The sequence below is a fragment of the Sciurus vulgaris genome (assembly GCF_902686455.1).
Source record: "Sciurus vulgaris genome assembly, chromosome: 13".
In the NCBI taxonomy this organism is placed as follows: domain Eukaryota; kingdom Metazoa; phylum Chordata; class Mammalia; order Rodentia; family Sciuridae; genus Sciurus; species Sciurus vulgaris.
The window spans coordinates 14,210,700-14,226,882 of record NC_136474.1 but is presented as its reverse complement, the minus strand read 5'-3'; the positions used below and the strand labels follow the sequence as shown (position 1 = coordinate 14,226,882).

Here is a 16,183-nt window from a genome sequence, read left to right as displayed (position 1 = left end):
CTGAAATCACCTTTTTCATACTGTTAGAAGGCCTAAAAATTTCAGAGGGGGTATTTAAGATCCTAACGTATATAAGACTTAGGACAGAGTCATACCCTGGATAATCTCTCTTTTTTTGTATCTGAAGGGTGCCATTCTCACTGGTCCTCCAGGCACCGGGAAGACCCTGCTAGCTAAGGCCACCGCTGGAGAAGCCAACGTCCCCTTCATCACCGTTAGTGGATCTGAGTTTTTAGAGATGTTTGTTGGTGTGGGTCCAGCTAGAGTAAGTCTTGTTCTCTTTCTTATCCCCATTTATTCTCCCCACATGGTGACTTGGCGAAGATGCCCCTGTACCCCAGGGTCTCTGGAGGAACCTCTCACCAGTCACCACCTTGAGCACCAAGGCCAAGCTTGCAGCCTACCTTCCCTGCCCAACCAGAATATGGTCTGGGCCCTAAGATGATTCTCACATGCTTCAAGAAGTGACTTTATTTGTGGATCATTATTATTTTATAGTGGCTTTATTAAGATGTAATTGACATACTGTTGATTCCACTACCTTCAAGCATGCAGGTAAATAGCTTAGGGTACATTCAAATTTGTGCAGTATCACCACAATTAATTCCATAGCACTACGATCCCCTCAAGAAGCAGCCCTAGAACCCTAGGCCCTTTGTCACCCCCTCCTCACCCCTCCCAGCCTGAGCAAACACTCATCTACTTCTGTCTGTAGGCTTTTCCATTGCAGATATTTTATGTAAATGGAATTGTGTAATACGTAGTCTTGTTTTGTTTTTTTGAAATGAGGTCTCGCTGTAGCCCCGGCTGGGCTCAGACTCTTCTCCTGCTCAGCCTCCTCGGTAGCTGGGGTGCACATATTCACCATGCATGGCAATATGAAAAGCTCTGGTTTTACTGCGAGGGGAACCACATCATTTTCCAAAGTGCCTGTGCCTTTCACATTCCTACCAGCAACGTGTGAAGGTCCTTGATTCCTTCACATCATCACCAACACTTGCTATTGTCTGACTGATTGTAGCCACCTTAGTGAACATGATGTGGCATCTTGCTGTGCTTTTGATTTGCATTTCATTGATGACAAATGACATAGAGCATTTCCTTTTCTTTTTGGGGGGAGCGAGGGAAGGGTGGGAATTGAATCCAGGGCCTTAGGCACGCTAGGCAAGCACTCTACCACTGAGCTATATCCCCAGTGCTTTTGGTTTTATTTTGAGACAGTCTTGCTAAGTTGCCTAGGCTATCCTGGGACTTGCATCCTGCCTCAGCCTCCCAAGTCTGTGGGATCACAGGTGTGTCACTGTGCCCGGCTCCGTGTTGGGCATTTCTTATCTGCATATCAGCCATTTGCATGGCTTCCTTGAAGAGATGTCTGTTCAGATCCTTTGTCTGGTTTTTAATTGGGCTATTTGTGCTTTTCTTATTGACCCTGGATACTACCTTCAAATCAGATATGTGATTTGCCAATATTTTCCCTATTATATGGCTTGTCTTTTCACTCTTTTTAATGGTGAAGCACAGAAGATTTTAATTTTGATTTGGTTCATTGATCTTTTCTCTGTGGTTCTGCCAAACTCAAGGCTGTGAACATCTGTATTTTCTTCTAATAATTTTATAATTTTAACTCTTAGGTCCATGATCCTTTTTGAGTTAATTTTTGTATATAGTATAAGTATTCTTTTGCATGTGAATTCCCAGTTTTCCCAGCATCATTTGTCAAAAAGACTTTTTGTTTTACCCCCTTTGAATGGTCTTGGCATTTTTGATCATCCATAGATACAAGGGTTTATTTCTGGACCGTCAGTTCTATTCTGCCACACTCTTGGTTTGTAAGTTTTAAAATCAGGAAATGTGAGTGTAGTTTACTTTTTAAAGAGACATTTCGTTTTTACTCTTGTGTATTTCACCAGCGTTTAACATGCTGTAGAAATGCAAAGTACTGTCGCAGTTCCTTTCCAAACATCAGGGTACAAACTTATATTTGATAGGATTGCCATTGGTTGGCAGTAGTTAGAGTAATGATGGATCTTACGTTAACAGATTCACGCAGGTTAATAAGGCAGAGAAGTCGTAGAAAAATAGGAGAACAAGGGGAAGTGAAGTGTTTGTAACGAGGGGCTGTGTTACCTGATACGGGCCAAGAGGAGTTGAAGGTAGGGAGGGCCTGTGAGTGGTGGAAATGTGTGGGGCAGTGGGCTGGAGAGCTGGGCAGTGAGTGAAGCGCTGGTGGATACGGTACCTAGGATGTCCCAAGGAGCAGGGTGGCTGGAAAGTGGAGGCTGAGGCTGGTTGTTCAGAGGGTATCTGGGCAGAGCTCGCCTTGTCAGAGTGGACCAAAAGGTGCTGGAAGAGATGGTTGGGGACCTGAGAGGAACCACGTGGATGTGGAAATCCCTCAGCAGAGAGTGCTTGGAGGGCATCAGATTGACAGGAGGATCTTGGCGAGGGTACGGGGAGGGAGGGTGCCTGCCACATGGCGTGAGTCTCAGCCAGAGTTTTCCAGCAGGATTATTTTGACAGTGGTAGTGGGGCATGAGACAGACCCCAGCTCTGGCCACGAGACGAAGACACAGACCCCTTCTACTTGAGAGTTGTGTAGGTTCTAGTTCAGGTAGGGAGGTACAGGGGTGAGCCTGAGGGCACAGGGGAGGTGAGAAGGGGCTGAGTTACATCAGGAGGTGTGTTCAGAGCCTTGTAGGAATGAAAGTCCAGAAACGCAGGCAGGTAGGGTGACAGGAAGCCTTGAGGAAGGGACACGAGGCCCAGGGCCTTGTCTCTGCGTCTCTTACAAGGGACTGGGACTGGTGGTGAGACGGGGTGCCTGAGGGGCCTGCTCGTGGGACAGTCTGAGTGCAGGGGCAGGCAGCAGCTCTATCACGGTGGCACTGGGGGTGGGAGCACTGTGGGTCGCTCTGTGCTGGTCCTGGGAGCATCCTTGCCTTTACTTCCTGTGTGAGCATGGTCTCGACCTGTGGGACCTCTGCCTACCAGTCACTGCTGGAGGCACGGAGCACCCTGGAGAAGCTGAACTTCGCAAACGAACGTAAAGTTTAGAGCTCTGCTGTGTTGTCTTTTTACAGGGCAAAACGTCCAAGGCTTTCTGTCGGTATTGTAAAAATAGCAGATATTGTCCATATTTATTACATTATGCTAATATATGGGTTATGGAAATAGTATTTGCTCACCTTAAATTCATTACCCACCAGATGGCTAATTATTGACCACTGCTTTGCTACTTGTAACTCTTCAAATATGAATGTGCACTGTGAAACACAGAAAGATTGTCTTCATGGGACGGGAGACTTGAGGCTTATTGTTTTTTTTTGAAGATGAGTGACATTCTTTTGTCCTGTGGCTTCGTGCTTCCCCTTTTGTCCAGGTCCGAGACTTATTTGCCCTTGCTCGAAAGAACGCCCCTTGTATTCTCTTCATTGATGAGATTGATGCAGTAGGAAGGAAGAGAGGGCGAGGCAATTTTGGAGGGCAGAGCGAGCAGGAGAACACACTCAATCAGCTGCTCGTGGAGATGGATGGTGAGTGGTCAAACCTTTTGTGTCTTAAACTGCACTTTCTAATTGTCTGTCATATGTCTAACGTGAAAATTCTTATTATAAAACCGAGTTTAAAAAATCAAAACCAAATATCTTTTTAAATGCTCTTTTATACTAAAGCATACAACAAGATATTATGTCTGTGTATTTATCTCTTTTGTTGAATAAGAGATAAATTTTGAAAATTTTAATCTCATCTTAAAGTCATCTATGATCCTGGAGCATCAAGAAAACTCATGTGTGACCAAGTGTGAATTTGGTGACCAAATCAAAAACAGATGAATACTCCTGACCTGCCCACCACCATAGCCTGGCAGCACAGGGTGTGAACTGGCGGTAGTTTCCCTGGCTGACTGGGTGCTGTGGCTTCCTGCCATGGCCCAAATTGCAGGAGATCAGACTGCACAGCTCTTGCCAGGAGAAGACCAGATTCAAAGTCTGAAGTAGCGTTTCTGTGCCTGTTGCTTTGACACCACTATAAGGTTGAAAGTCACAAGTTGAAGACCAGCACTGTGCTCCTTGACCAAGAGTAGCAGTTTTTCTGTTAGTCAACTTGTTTTTCATGTAGGAAAGCCAGTTCTCTGGGTATGCCACATTCCTCCTGCTGGGTTGTTTGTGTAGAAAGGGGAAGCACAGCTCCAGGTATCCAGTTGGCTTAGATGGGGGCCAGGCACAGTATCAGAATGAGAAGGTAGTGGGCTGGAGGTGTAGCTTAGTGGTAGAGCATTTGCCTATTGTGTGCAAGGCTGTGGGTTCGATCCCCAGCACCATAAGAAAAAAAAGAGAAGATAAACGTTCTGCTATATTCTGTAGCAGTCAGTTCAAGTTTAGCGATGAAATCAAAGCAGCACAATAACTCTTCCAGTCCCAGTGTCCTGAAGGTGAAGGTGTCAAGCCAGACATTGACCCTACTAGAACTGAGCATCTCAGTAGGGTGAAGAGGTGGGAGATTGAGCTGACATTTCCTCCAAGTAAGTAGTTGCTTATTCCCCTGACCCAGGGCACCAGACTCCTCAGTTACAAAAGTTGACAACATCTTCTAAATTTCTACTTAAGTAAATTAAAGTCTGGTCATTCGCCTTTAGAAAACTAGTTCTTAATACTCTAGCAGAAGGGGATGGAGGGAGAATCATCACAGGGATACAGACAGGTGAGAGGAATGACTTTGGACATTCTGCAACCAGCAGTGTAACTGTGATCAGGGGCAATTAATTGTTTATTATATTTTAAAATAGGGAAAATTTTTTTCCATCCCCACCCCCTCCCACCCCATTTTCCTCTACATCATCCAAAGTTCCTTCATTCTTCTCTTCCTTCCACCACCCCCCATCGTTATATATTGTGCACTTATCAGAGAAAACATTCATTCTTTGGTTTTTTGGGCTTGGCCTTAAAATAGGGAAAATTTTGACTGTTTCTAACAACAGTAACAACAAAGTGTGTTTGCGGTGACATGCCAGTTACGAGCTGATCTTCACTTATTTTATTCCTGCGTTGGAATGGTGCTCTGTCTGGGCGTGGTGGCATACACTTGTAATTCCAGCAGCTTAAGAGGTTAAGGCAGGAAGATGGCAAGTTCAAGACCAGCCTCAGCAACTTTGGCAAGACAGTCTCAAAAGATAAAAAAAGGGCTGGGGATATGGCTCAGTGGCTAATTGCCCCTCAGTTCAATCCATAATGCCAAAATAAAAGAAATGTTACATTGTGCCCAATGAATGTGTACAATTGTGTGTCAGTTAAAAATAAATAAATGTTATTATTTTAAAAGAACTCTTCAGTCTTACACATGTTTTTTTTTTTTTTTTTTTTTTTTTTTTTTGATGCTGGGGAATCAAACCCAGGGCCTTGTGCTTGCAGGGCAAGCACTCTACCAGCTGAGCTATATCCCCAACCCTTATACATGATTCTTATCTTTAAGAACATGCCCAGGAAGCTGAGGCAGGAGGATCGAGAGTTCAAAACCAGCCTCAGCAATGGCAAGTTGCTAAAAGCAACTCAGGGAGACCCTGTCTCTAAATAAAATAAAATACAAAATAGGGCTGGAGGTGTGGCTCAGTGGTCAAGTGCCCCTGAGTTCATTCCCCAGTACCAAAAAAAAAAAAGAACAGCCTGAATAATTCAGGTCTGTGACTCAAAACCATATTGGATATAGCCAAGACCATGGATGCTCCTCCACAGATGCACCTGTCCTCTGTCCCATGCCATTTAATCGATTATAGTTTCATTATCATCCTTTCAGGTTTTAACACAACAACAAACGTGGTCATTTTGGCGGGTACCAACCGACCAGATATCCTGGACCCAGCGCTGATGCGGCCGGGGCGCTTTGACAGGCAAATCTTTATTGGTAAGATGATGTTCACTGGATTGGCTCCACAGTCTTGTGGGTTCAGGTATAACTATCTCACAGTGACTTTTTTCCTTCAAAATAATTTCCAAAGGTCCACCAGACATAAAAGGAAGAGCCTCTATTTTCAAAGTTCATCTCCGACCACTGAAACTGGATAGCACCCTAGAGAAGGAAAAGCTGGCCAGAAAACTGGCATCTTTAACTCCAGGGTTCTCAGGTGAGTGGAAGTAGCCATGGGCCTCTTTCTAGTGCTTTTAAATCACCGACAAGTACCAGTTCACTTTGGTGGTCCACCTTGGGACTTCCTAAGTAATTTTCACCTTTTAATTTTGGGAAATTTTGAACATACATAGAATTAGAGGAGACAGTGTAGTGAGTCCATCAGCACCCATCACTTGCTTCAGGAACAGTCACTGACGCACGTCCAGCCTCACTTCACCTGCCTTACCCACTTCTCTCTCACGGCAGGTTTTTAGACCGACAGATATTGAAGGAACCATTCCCAAGTGCTTTTTTTTAAAAAATTCTACTGAGATAAAATTAACATGCTATAATATTCAAGTGTGCAATTTGGTGGTGCTTTATTGCTTCTGTGACCAAAAAACCTTATAAAAACAATTAGAGGAGAAAAAGTTTATTTGGGGGCTCACAGTTTTAGAGGTCTCTGTCCATAGACAGCCGATTTTGTTGCTCTGAGCCTAGGGCGAGGCAGAACATCATAGCGCAAACATAGGCAGAGGAAAGCAGCTGGGAACATGGCCTCAGGAAGCAGAGAGAGCTCTGCTGGACAAGTTCACAACATAAACCCCAAAGGCATGCCCCCAGGGACCCACCTCCTCTGGCCACATCCCATCTCCCTACAGGCACCACCAGTTGACCCCATCAGAGGATCAGTGTACTGATTAGGTTATGGTTCTCACAATTTGTGGTCAGCTTCAGCAATTGAGCAAGACCCTGTGTCAAAATAAAAAAAAGGGTGGGGATGTGGCTCAGTGGTTAAGCTCCCTGGGTTCAGTTCCTGCACCCAAAACAAAAAAAGCACTTGGCATGCTTTCCACTATGTTTACATTTAGTTGTTTGAATGTTTTGATGCTTATGTTTATTATTTTATGTAAGCATACTACCTATTAGGTACATAAGTCATTCTCCCAACAGAGATGGTGAAACTAAGTCAACTAATGAGCATTCTTAAATACTGTCTTAGTTTGTTGATACATAGTCTTATGGTCTACATTAAAGTAAATAGTTGTTTGTAATTATTTATTCACTACTAATGTGGTTATATCATTTTGGAGAGCCAAGATTGTACCAGTCTAGTACTAAATGCTAAAATACCTTGAAGTTATGAATCAAACTGAACTGTATGTCCAAATAAAACTCTCAGCCAGTCTACCCTTGCTGAGAAGTTAACTGAGTTAGTCTCTGTAATGTGCTGCTAGCCAGCGGGACCACATGTGTGGGTCATCTGTTCTCCATGCTCCTTTTGTAGGAGCTGATGTCGCCAATGTCTGTAACGAGGCTGCTTTGATTGCCGCAAGACACCTCTCGGATTCCATAAATGAGAAACACTTTGAACAAGCAATCGAGCGAGTGATTGGTGGTAAGGCAACTGAAAACCTCTCAGGCCAGGAGGCCAATACATCAAATGTGAGGCCAGCAGGTTCTGTTTTGGCAAAACCAGAAGTAAAGAAAATGTCTCCAGTTGCTGTGTGAGGCCTGCCCTATGCACTCTTGTTGCCGGAACCCTGTTTCCCTCGCTGTGAGGTGGCTCTTGCCTGTTCACCATGCTGCCACCATGAGCCAAAGCTATAAGCAGTCATTTTATAATAAGGCAGCATATGGAGAAACCAAAAAACTCCTGTGATACACTGTGGGGAAAGGCTTTGTTTTATTCAGATAAGCAGGAAGTATTTATCAGGCTGTCGGGGTTGGGTGTGGCTCAGTGATAGAGCACCTGCTCAGCATGCCCAAGGCCCTGGGTTAAAGCTCCAGCCCTGCAAAACAAGGAGGAGGAAGAAAAAGCAGTTCTCTTTGGGAAACTGAGGGCTTGTGAATTTACCCTTCATAACTTTTGACCCTGACAGGTCTGTAGAATATATTTGTCTTGGGTTGTGTAATTTGGGAACTTTTTTTTTTTTTAATCACCTCCCTTCCATTAGGAAGAGACTCCAATTGGTCTCTTGGGGCAAGCATTATTATTTATCCATGACTTAATGATCCTGAACACTTAGACTAAGCAGTGATAACCTTTCCAGAGTTATTTCTTTTCTATAAGTTTTATGTTTTACTTTAACCTAACTACAGAATTTTATTTTAAATTTCTGTTTATTTCCCCAAACAGGATGTGTAGCCTAAAAGAGTGGAAGAGTTAGGATAAAGGGGGCCTGGATAGTTGGGTAGTGAATGCATTTTTTTTTTTTTTTCATTAAACTAATTTTGTCTATTTTTAGATTTTTTTTATTGTAAACAAATGGGATACATGTTGTTTCTCTGTACATGGAGTAAAGGTGTACTATTTGTGTAATCATAAATTTACATAGGGTCATGTTGTTTGATTCATTCTGTTACTTTTTTTCCCTTCCCTCCCACTCCTCCCACCCCTCTTTCCCTCTATACAGTCCTTCCTTCCTCCATTCTTGCCCCCCTCCCTAACCCTAACCCCTCCCACCCCCCATTATGTGTCATCATCTGCTTATCAGAGAGATCATTCGACCTTTGTTTTTTTGAGTGAATGCATTTTTGCTGTAGTTGGATGTACTTCAAACATGACCCTTTGCTTTTATTCTGACCTTGATTAAGAATTTTTGAATTGTCATGGGAAGTCTTTAAAGTACATTTTATAAAAGGGAGTGCATAGCATTTTGTAACATTTTTGTTGTTGTTTTTTAGTTGTAGATGGACACAGTATCTTTATTTTTATTTATTTATTTCTATGTGGTGCTGAGGATCAAACCCAGTGCCTCATGTGTGCCAGGAGAGCACTCTAACACTGAGCACAATCCAGCCCTGTAACTGTGTTGTAATGTCAGTGTCACTAAAATAGTTGTTTGGGGGTTTTTGTTTTTATTTTGTTAGGCCTGGAGAAAAAAACCCAGGTTCTGCAGCCCGAGGAGAAGAGGACAGTGGCATACCATGAAGCAGGGCATGCGGTCGCTGGCTGGTACCTGGAGTATGCAGACCCCCTCTTAAAGGTGAAGTGGTGCTGCTGGGCAGATGTGTAGAATGTGTCACTTCAAAAGAATTTGGCAAAACTAGTAATGACTGAATGAAGTGGTTACACAAACCCTCCTGTAGAAAAGCTATCAGAGTTGGACAGAAAACTATTTAAAGGAACTAGAAAATGTCCAGGAGTAGAACAGAGCTGGGCATGGTGGCACACAGTTATAATCTCAGTGACTTGGGCAGCTGAGGGAGGAGGATTGCAAGTTGAGGTCAGCATCAGCAACTTCATGGGATCCTGTCTTAAAATTCTAAAAAGTGGGGGAAAAAAATGTAGAGCAGAGCTGGGGGAGAGCTTACTTTTGGAAAGCGGCAGCCACAGTGGCAGGTGTTGGGAAAGTGTGCCTTTTTTTTCTCCGTGAGCTCCGTACCACAGTGTAGAATACACTGGCCGTCTTGAAGTGGCAGAGGAGTTCAGGATTTAAAGAATACTGAAAACTTAATGGGAAAACACTGGAAATAAGGCTGCAGAGGGCTGAGCCCAGATCTGAGCAGCTGCGAAAATCACTGGCTGACTGATAAAAATAACTGTGCACAGGAGACCCAGAGAGCCAGACAGGACAGTAAGCAGAGGTGGAAGCAGAAGTCCCCGAGCCAGAGCTGCCCTTGACAGGCTGTCAAGTTTCCTGCTCTCACGTGTGCACTCCTACACCTGTACAGCACAGCAGCGGCCAGCTGCCTCGTAGCGTCAGAGCAGCTGGGAATGGAGCGGGGCCCTGAAGCAGGGAACCTACAAAGGGAACATTAGGGTATATGTAAATCATCCTAAATAACAAACAGAGAAGACACTAAAACTAAAGTTGGCAGTTTTGCAGAATTCAAGGTCAATATTTTTTAATATTAGTAATGAATGATTAGAAATTGAAATTGGAAAAATTCAATTCAAAAAAATAATAAGCAAAAATTCAGTTGCATTTTTCAAGAACATCCAAAAACATAAAATATGCAGGGATAAAGTTAAGAAAATATTTGTAGGACTTGTATACTGAAGTAATAAACCAGACCTAAGTAAAAATAGACTGCTCATGGAATGTTATGTCAGTCTCCCCACATTGCTCTGTAGTTTCATTTTATTCTCTTTATCATAATTAAGTAGAATATTTTTGTGGAAATTGTGACGCTGAATCTAAAATTGTGTGGAAGTATAGATGAACTGTAATAGCTAACAGCGAAGTTGAAGGGTTTACTACCTGATTTCAAGCCTGTGCAGCTCAGTAATGAAGCCTGCTCCTGGGGAGAGGACCCACTCAGAGATAACGGGCAGCACAGGCAGAGACCCACACGCATTTGATTAATGGATTTTCAAAAGAAAGACATGATTCAAGGGAGGAAAGGTTTTCTTATCAACACGTTTCTCGTAACTCAGTGTTCGTCTGAAAAACTTGAACATTGAACCTTGTATCGTATGCAAAATTTGTTTTGAAATAGATCACAAAAGCTAAAACTAAACCAGACTTGTGGCATATGCCTATAATGCCAGTGACTTGGGAAGCTGAGGCAGGAGGGATTGCGAGTTAAAGACCAGCCTCAGCAATAGGTGAGACGCTAGGCAACTTAGCAAGACCCTATCTCAAAAATAAAATGGACTGGGGATGTTGCTCAGTAGTAGAGTGCCTCGGGTTTGGCCCCCCAGTGCTACCCTCAGCCCCCCCATTGTAGAAAACATAGTAAAAACCTTTGTGGCACAAAAAGAGTGAACTGTAAAAGAAACAGTTGATAAATGGAATCTCACTAAAATTTTAAACTGTCTTCAAAAGACACCATTAAGAAAATTGAATAAGCAAGCCATGTACACACTGAATACTTGTATTTTATATATATATATATATATATAATTTTTATATATGTGTGTGTCGGAAAACTTGTATCTGGAATTTATAAATAACTCTTAAAACTCAATAAGAAAATCAGCCACCTTGTAAAACAGTGGGTGAAAGATTTGAGCATAAGCTTCAATGAAAGCGCTACATGAATGGGCATTGAGCACATAAAGATAGCATCATTAGTCGGAAAATGAGCCCCCTAGTGGCAGTAAGGTGTAGAGCGGCGGAGCCTCCCGCAGGCCGCAGGAATGGAGGAGGGGTGGCCCTCCCAGGACACATCTTGGTATTTTCTCATAAAGGCAAACACACACTTCCAAATGACCAAATGATTCCACTCTCTGCTATTCCCTCAAGAGAAATGAAAACATGTCCACACGAAGACCATTATAGCTTTATCAGCAAATTTCAAACAACACTGGTGTGCATCAAGATTGAAATGGATATGGGATCTGTTTGCACAGTGGAACGATGCACAACATAAAGAACAAGTGACTGGTAACACGCAGCAGCGTGAGCAGACCTCAGGCAGGAAAGGGAAGCAGACCGCAAGGCACGTGCTGCAGGTATCACTTACTGCAGTTCTTCGTGCTGCCCTGCCTGTGTGGACAGAAGCATATCTGCAGTTGCCTGGGGCTGGATGTGAAGGAGGATCGACTCGGGAAGAGTGCAAGGGAACTTTTCGGATGATGTTTTGTGTCTTCATTGGGGTTGAAAGTTAAGGTCAGAAAAACTCAAACTTTATACTTAAAATAGGTTCATTTTTTGTATAGAAAGCATCCCTCAACTAAATTGTAGTTAAGTAATTTTTTTAATTAAAAAAATTAACTGCAGAAAGAGGAGTAGGAAAGAAAACAAAGGCTGCTGAGTGTCATGGCCCAGCCGTCCCCTCTACTCTGAGGCCAGGTGGGGGTGGCTGGCAGTCACAGTCACGGTGAGTCCACCTGCTCAGTCTCAAGAGGAGTCCCCTGCACTCACCAAGTCCTTTCATCATGACTGAACAGATTCAGTTGAGTGTCACAGGAAGGCAGGAAATGTCTTCTAGAACCCCCAGGTTCAGTCACCCTCATCTCGCGAGGCTGGACTACCCAGCTGTGCACTTGCTTCTCAATGGTGAGTGTGTCTGTCTGACGCGCTCTGCTCGGGTCAGCACGTGGCGGTGGGTTCCTCAGCATTCTCTTTCCTTCTCGCAGGTGTCCATCATCCCGCGCGGCAAAGGACTGGGCTATGCTCAGTATTTGCCCAAGGAGCAGTATCTGTACACCAAGGAGCAGCTCCTGGATAGGATGTGCATGACTTTGGGCGGTCGTGTCTCTGAGGAGATCTTCTTTGGAAGGATTACAACTGGTGCACAGGATGACTTGAGGAAAGTCACTCAGAGTGCCTATGCCCAAGTGAGTACGTGAAGCAGGGTCACTGGAGAGACTGGTGGTCACTCACGGCTCTGAAGAACACGGTCGGGTTGGGTTTCAGGGGTCCAGCCCTTACGGCAAGGCTGACACGAAGTCTGTTTCTGAGAAGACCCCGTGTTCTGCTGCTACAGTGTTCGAGCTTATGTCCTAGTGTGCTGCCCTGAAGTGACCCCTGTGGTCCCACAGGAGGCCAGCCCTGGACTCAGAACCTCTGCAGGCCCATCCCTCACCACTGACCGTGGCAGTCACCTCTCCTGGCCTGTCAGAATCGGTTCCTGCTTTCTTTGAAAACACTTACCACTGGTGCCCGCGTCCTCAGACAGAGGTCACTGCCTTTGAACTTGATATGATCAGCTTCCTGTGGGAACCCCCTTGTTTGTGTGGTGACTGTTCTTTCCCTGTTTTGTGTGTCTGTCACTTTCTCTAATTTTCTCTACTAGTCATTTTAAAATCTTCCTTGAGGATGCAGTGGCACGAACCTGCAATCCCAGCTGCCCAGGAGGGCCGCACCTCGAGGCCAGTCTGGGCAAGTTAGCAAGACCCTATCTCAGAATAAAAAGGGGCAGCACTCCCGCACTCAGTCCCCAGTACCACAAAAGTCATGATGATTTATTTCTCTTAATGTGACTTTTTCCTGCATTCTGCAGCGTCATCTGAGGGTTCTAATGTGTGGTTCTTTTGTATTTTCTGGCATTTTTCTGACTTCTCGCAGCTGTTCTTAGAACGGAGGTCACAGGCTCTTCTGAGTCATGGACTAGTCTTTTCATCCCTCTCATTCTGTCTGTGAGATACTTTCCGTGTCTTAATCTTTCTTTTCTCGTGATGACTACTCAGGATTTTTTTCTGTTGCCCATTTTTACATGAACTCTGTCTTCCTGACCTCTAGGAGGGAGGAGGGTAGGTGTGGCTTTTGGTTCCTCCTTGGTTTGCATGCAGTGGGACGACCTGCTTTCCTGCTTGCTGAGCCCTCTGGCCTCTGCTCTTGCTCCCACTTGGATGAGGGCTTTTCCTTTCTAGTCATTTTGGATCTTCCTCCAGAAGCTGCTTCATGTGGTGCTGGCTAGTTTGGCAAGCTCCTACACACTGCCCCATGGCCCAGTTCTCTACCAACTCGCAGAGGAACATGCCAGTGCCCCTCCATTGCCACCTGTCCTCAGGTCAGCACAGGCTGGGTGAACCTGTTGGCAGCATGGGGTGCATCTTCTCGGGTCCTCTTGGCGTCTCTTTTTTTTTGATACCAGAGATTAAAACCAAGGACCCTGAAACACTGAGCCACATCCCCAGTCCTTTTATTTTTATTTTTTATTTTGAGACAAGGTCTTCCTAAGTTGCTTGCAGCCTCGCTAAATTTCTGAGACTGGTCTCAAACTTGCCGTCCTCCTGCCTCGGCTTCCTGAGTTGCATGTGCCTCCGCGCCTGGCTTCCTCCTGACTTCCCTGCCTCCCGCACACGGTCATAGTGCTGTCAGGGTCCGTCCCCACTTGTTCGTGCAGCCGTGTGTTTCTGGTTGTGTGCTCCTGATGAGCACGAAGCCTTCCTGCTACCTCTGCCTGGGACATCCTTGTCCACTTTGCCAACTCAAGGCCACCATGTGGGTTTTGCCAGGATGCAGCGTGATGATTCATAACCACCTGGTCATGTGTTCTTTTCCAGATTGTTCAGTTTGGCATGAATGAGAAGGTTGGGCAGATCTCCTTTGACCTCCCACGCCAGGGTGACATGGTGTTAGAGAAGCCGTACAGCGAAGCCACCGCCAGGCTCATAGATGACGAGGTGCGGGTGCTTATTAACGATGCCTATAGAAGAACTGTCGCCCTCCTCACAGAGAAGAAGGCCGAGGTGGAGAAGGTAGGCGCCAGTCTTGTGGGCAGTCCCCATGCTGCCCTTCAGGGAGAGGTCCAGCCAGTGTCCAGTCCCGAGAAGCCTCCCTTGGGCTCCCCTGGCGCTCATTCACTCTGATGCTCAGGGTCTGCGGTCCCTAGCAGGCCACACTGTCCCCACTCTCGGGCAGACGCTCCCCCAGGACTCCTAAGAAGCACACCTGCCTAATTGGAATTTATCCTTGTTTTTTGCCTCTTGAGTAAACAGGTAGTGAGAGATGAAAGAGTTAGACAAACTAGGCCAGTGGGAATGGCAGGCAAAAAGCACGTCAGTGTGGTGGACCTCCAGAGGGACGTGCTCTGGTCTCCCTGTGTGCCTCCTGCTGGCACTGCTGACGGGAGGGCCCTTTCTGAACGCGGTGGGTTTCTTGAATTCAGTAACCTCTTAAGTATTCAGAATCCACACAACCAGAACCAGAATTTTTTGTTCTTGCTACATGCCACACACTCAGGACAGAAACACAAACGAAAAAGCCTCTTGAAGGATTGATGCAAATAAAAGCATATTGTTATTTTGTGTTTTTGGTACCAGGGATTGAACTCCGGGGCACTCGACCACCGAGCCACATCCCCAGCCCTATTTTGTATTTTATTTAGAGACAGGGTCTCACTGAGTTGCTTATCACCATGCTTTTGCTGAGGCTGGCTTTGAACTCGTGATCCTCCTGCCTCATCCTCTTGAGCCACTGGGATTACAGGCGTGCGCCACCGCACCCGGCCAATAAAAGCATATTGTAAGCTGTGCTGTTCAACAAAGGGTCTTCAGAGAAGCTAGGTACAAGACTGCCTGTGTAAGGTGATTCCAGAATTGTTCCATCTCTTCACAGATGTGCAGTGTACTTGGAGGGTGAGCACTGTCCTTGAGATAGGACGCAGCAGGGGCTGGAGAAAGGAGAAGGTGGCATGGGCAGAGCATGGGAAGCTCTGTAGGAGCCAGGGCTCGAATTGCACCTTGAAGGATGATCAGGCCTCAGGGAGGACAGGCTTGGGCCTTTGCATTGTGGTCATAGCACCAAACCCTCCCGAGCCAGCAGAAAATGGAGAAAACAGCTTTAGAATTAGAAGTGGCCCAGCCCCAATGTTTTCCAGGAGTCCTTAAAGAATTTTCAGCAGGTGTGATTAAAAGCACCACCTTGAAGGGGTGGAAAGGTGAGAGCAGGCGGCTCAGGCAGCTGGTGCTCCTCGTACGGCACTGGGGGCGGCAGCAGAAATCAGAAGCACAGGCAGCCTGTTATGCAGAGAATGGAAGAGAAGCAGCCCTCAGGCCCCGAGCACCACTTCACAGCAGCCCAGGCAGGACAGGAGGAAAGGTGGCAGCAGGTTCAGTCTCCATACCCAGGACCAGAGCAGCAGGCTGTGCACCTGCAGTGGAGGTGGGTAGAGGTCCAGGCTGCGGGACAGAAGCTGTAGGAGACAGTGGAGGGAGGGCGCCCAGCTCTGTGGGCTCACGTACGCCTGTGTCCAGGGTTTGGAGAGCGAGGGTTCTGCTTGCCCCTGGTAGATGCTCAGAGAGGTCCTGGACATTTAACCCAGTTATCCTACCCTCCGTGTTTGCAGTGTGTTTATCAAAAAGAAAGTTAATTGAACACGGTAAGATCTTCACATGCTCCACAGAGTTCTGAAATACGTCTGGCTACTCAGAGAAAATTAAACATGTTAAAACGTTGAGCCAGCAGGAGGAGGAGTCCTCTGAGAGCAGAGCTGCACCAGTGCCTCTAATCCTGAGCCTCAGCTTACTCATCTGTGCATCAGGAGTTGGGCAGGGCCACGTCTGCCCTGGCGTCAGGAGAGGAGGGTAGGCCGGCAGCACTTGCCCAGCGTCCTATGCACTGGGCACTGCCAGAGAGGCACTGCTTTATTTCTTTTTTATTTTATTTATCTATCTATTTTGGTGCTGGGGATTGAACCCAAGGGTGCTCTTCCGTGGTACCACATCCCCAGCCCTTTTTAT

At 45.7% G+C, this 16,183-nt stretch overlaps 1 protein-coding gene across 2 annotated transcripts in view; it reads left to right on the top strand.

The window, feature by feature from the left end:
* AFG3L2 (AFG3 like matrix AAA peptidase subunit 2) overlaps positions 1 to 16,183 on the top strand; it is a 45,208-nt gene that overhangs the window by 27,108 nt on the left and 1,917 nt on the right. For both annotated transcript variants that reach the window (XM_079108848.1, XM_079108849.1), the window contains exons 9-16: positions 128 to 265; positions 3,380 to 3,533; positions 5,791 to 5,898; positions 5,993 to 6,118; positions 7,391 to 7,501; positions 8,977 to 9,092; positions 12,134 to 12,334; positions 14,006 to 14,200. In XM_079108848.1, the coding sequence (XP_078964974.1) occupies positions 128 to 265; positions 3,380 to 3,533; positions 5,791 to 5,898; positions 5,993 to 6,118; positions 7,391 to 7,501; positions 8,977 to 9,092; positions 12,134 to 12,334; positions 14,006 to 14,200 (1,149 nt within the window). The remainder of the gene's footprint in view (positions 1 to 127; positions 266 to 3,379; positions 3,534 to 5,790; positions 5,899 to 5,992; positions 6,119 to 7,390; positions 7,502 to 8,976; positions 9,093 to 12,133; positions 12,335 to 14,005; positions 14,201 to 16,183) is intronic.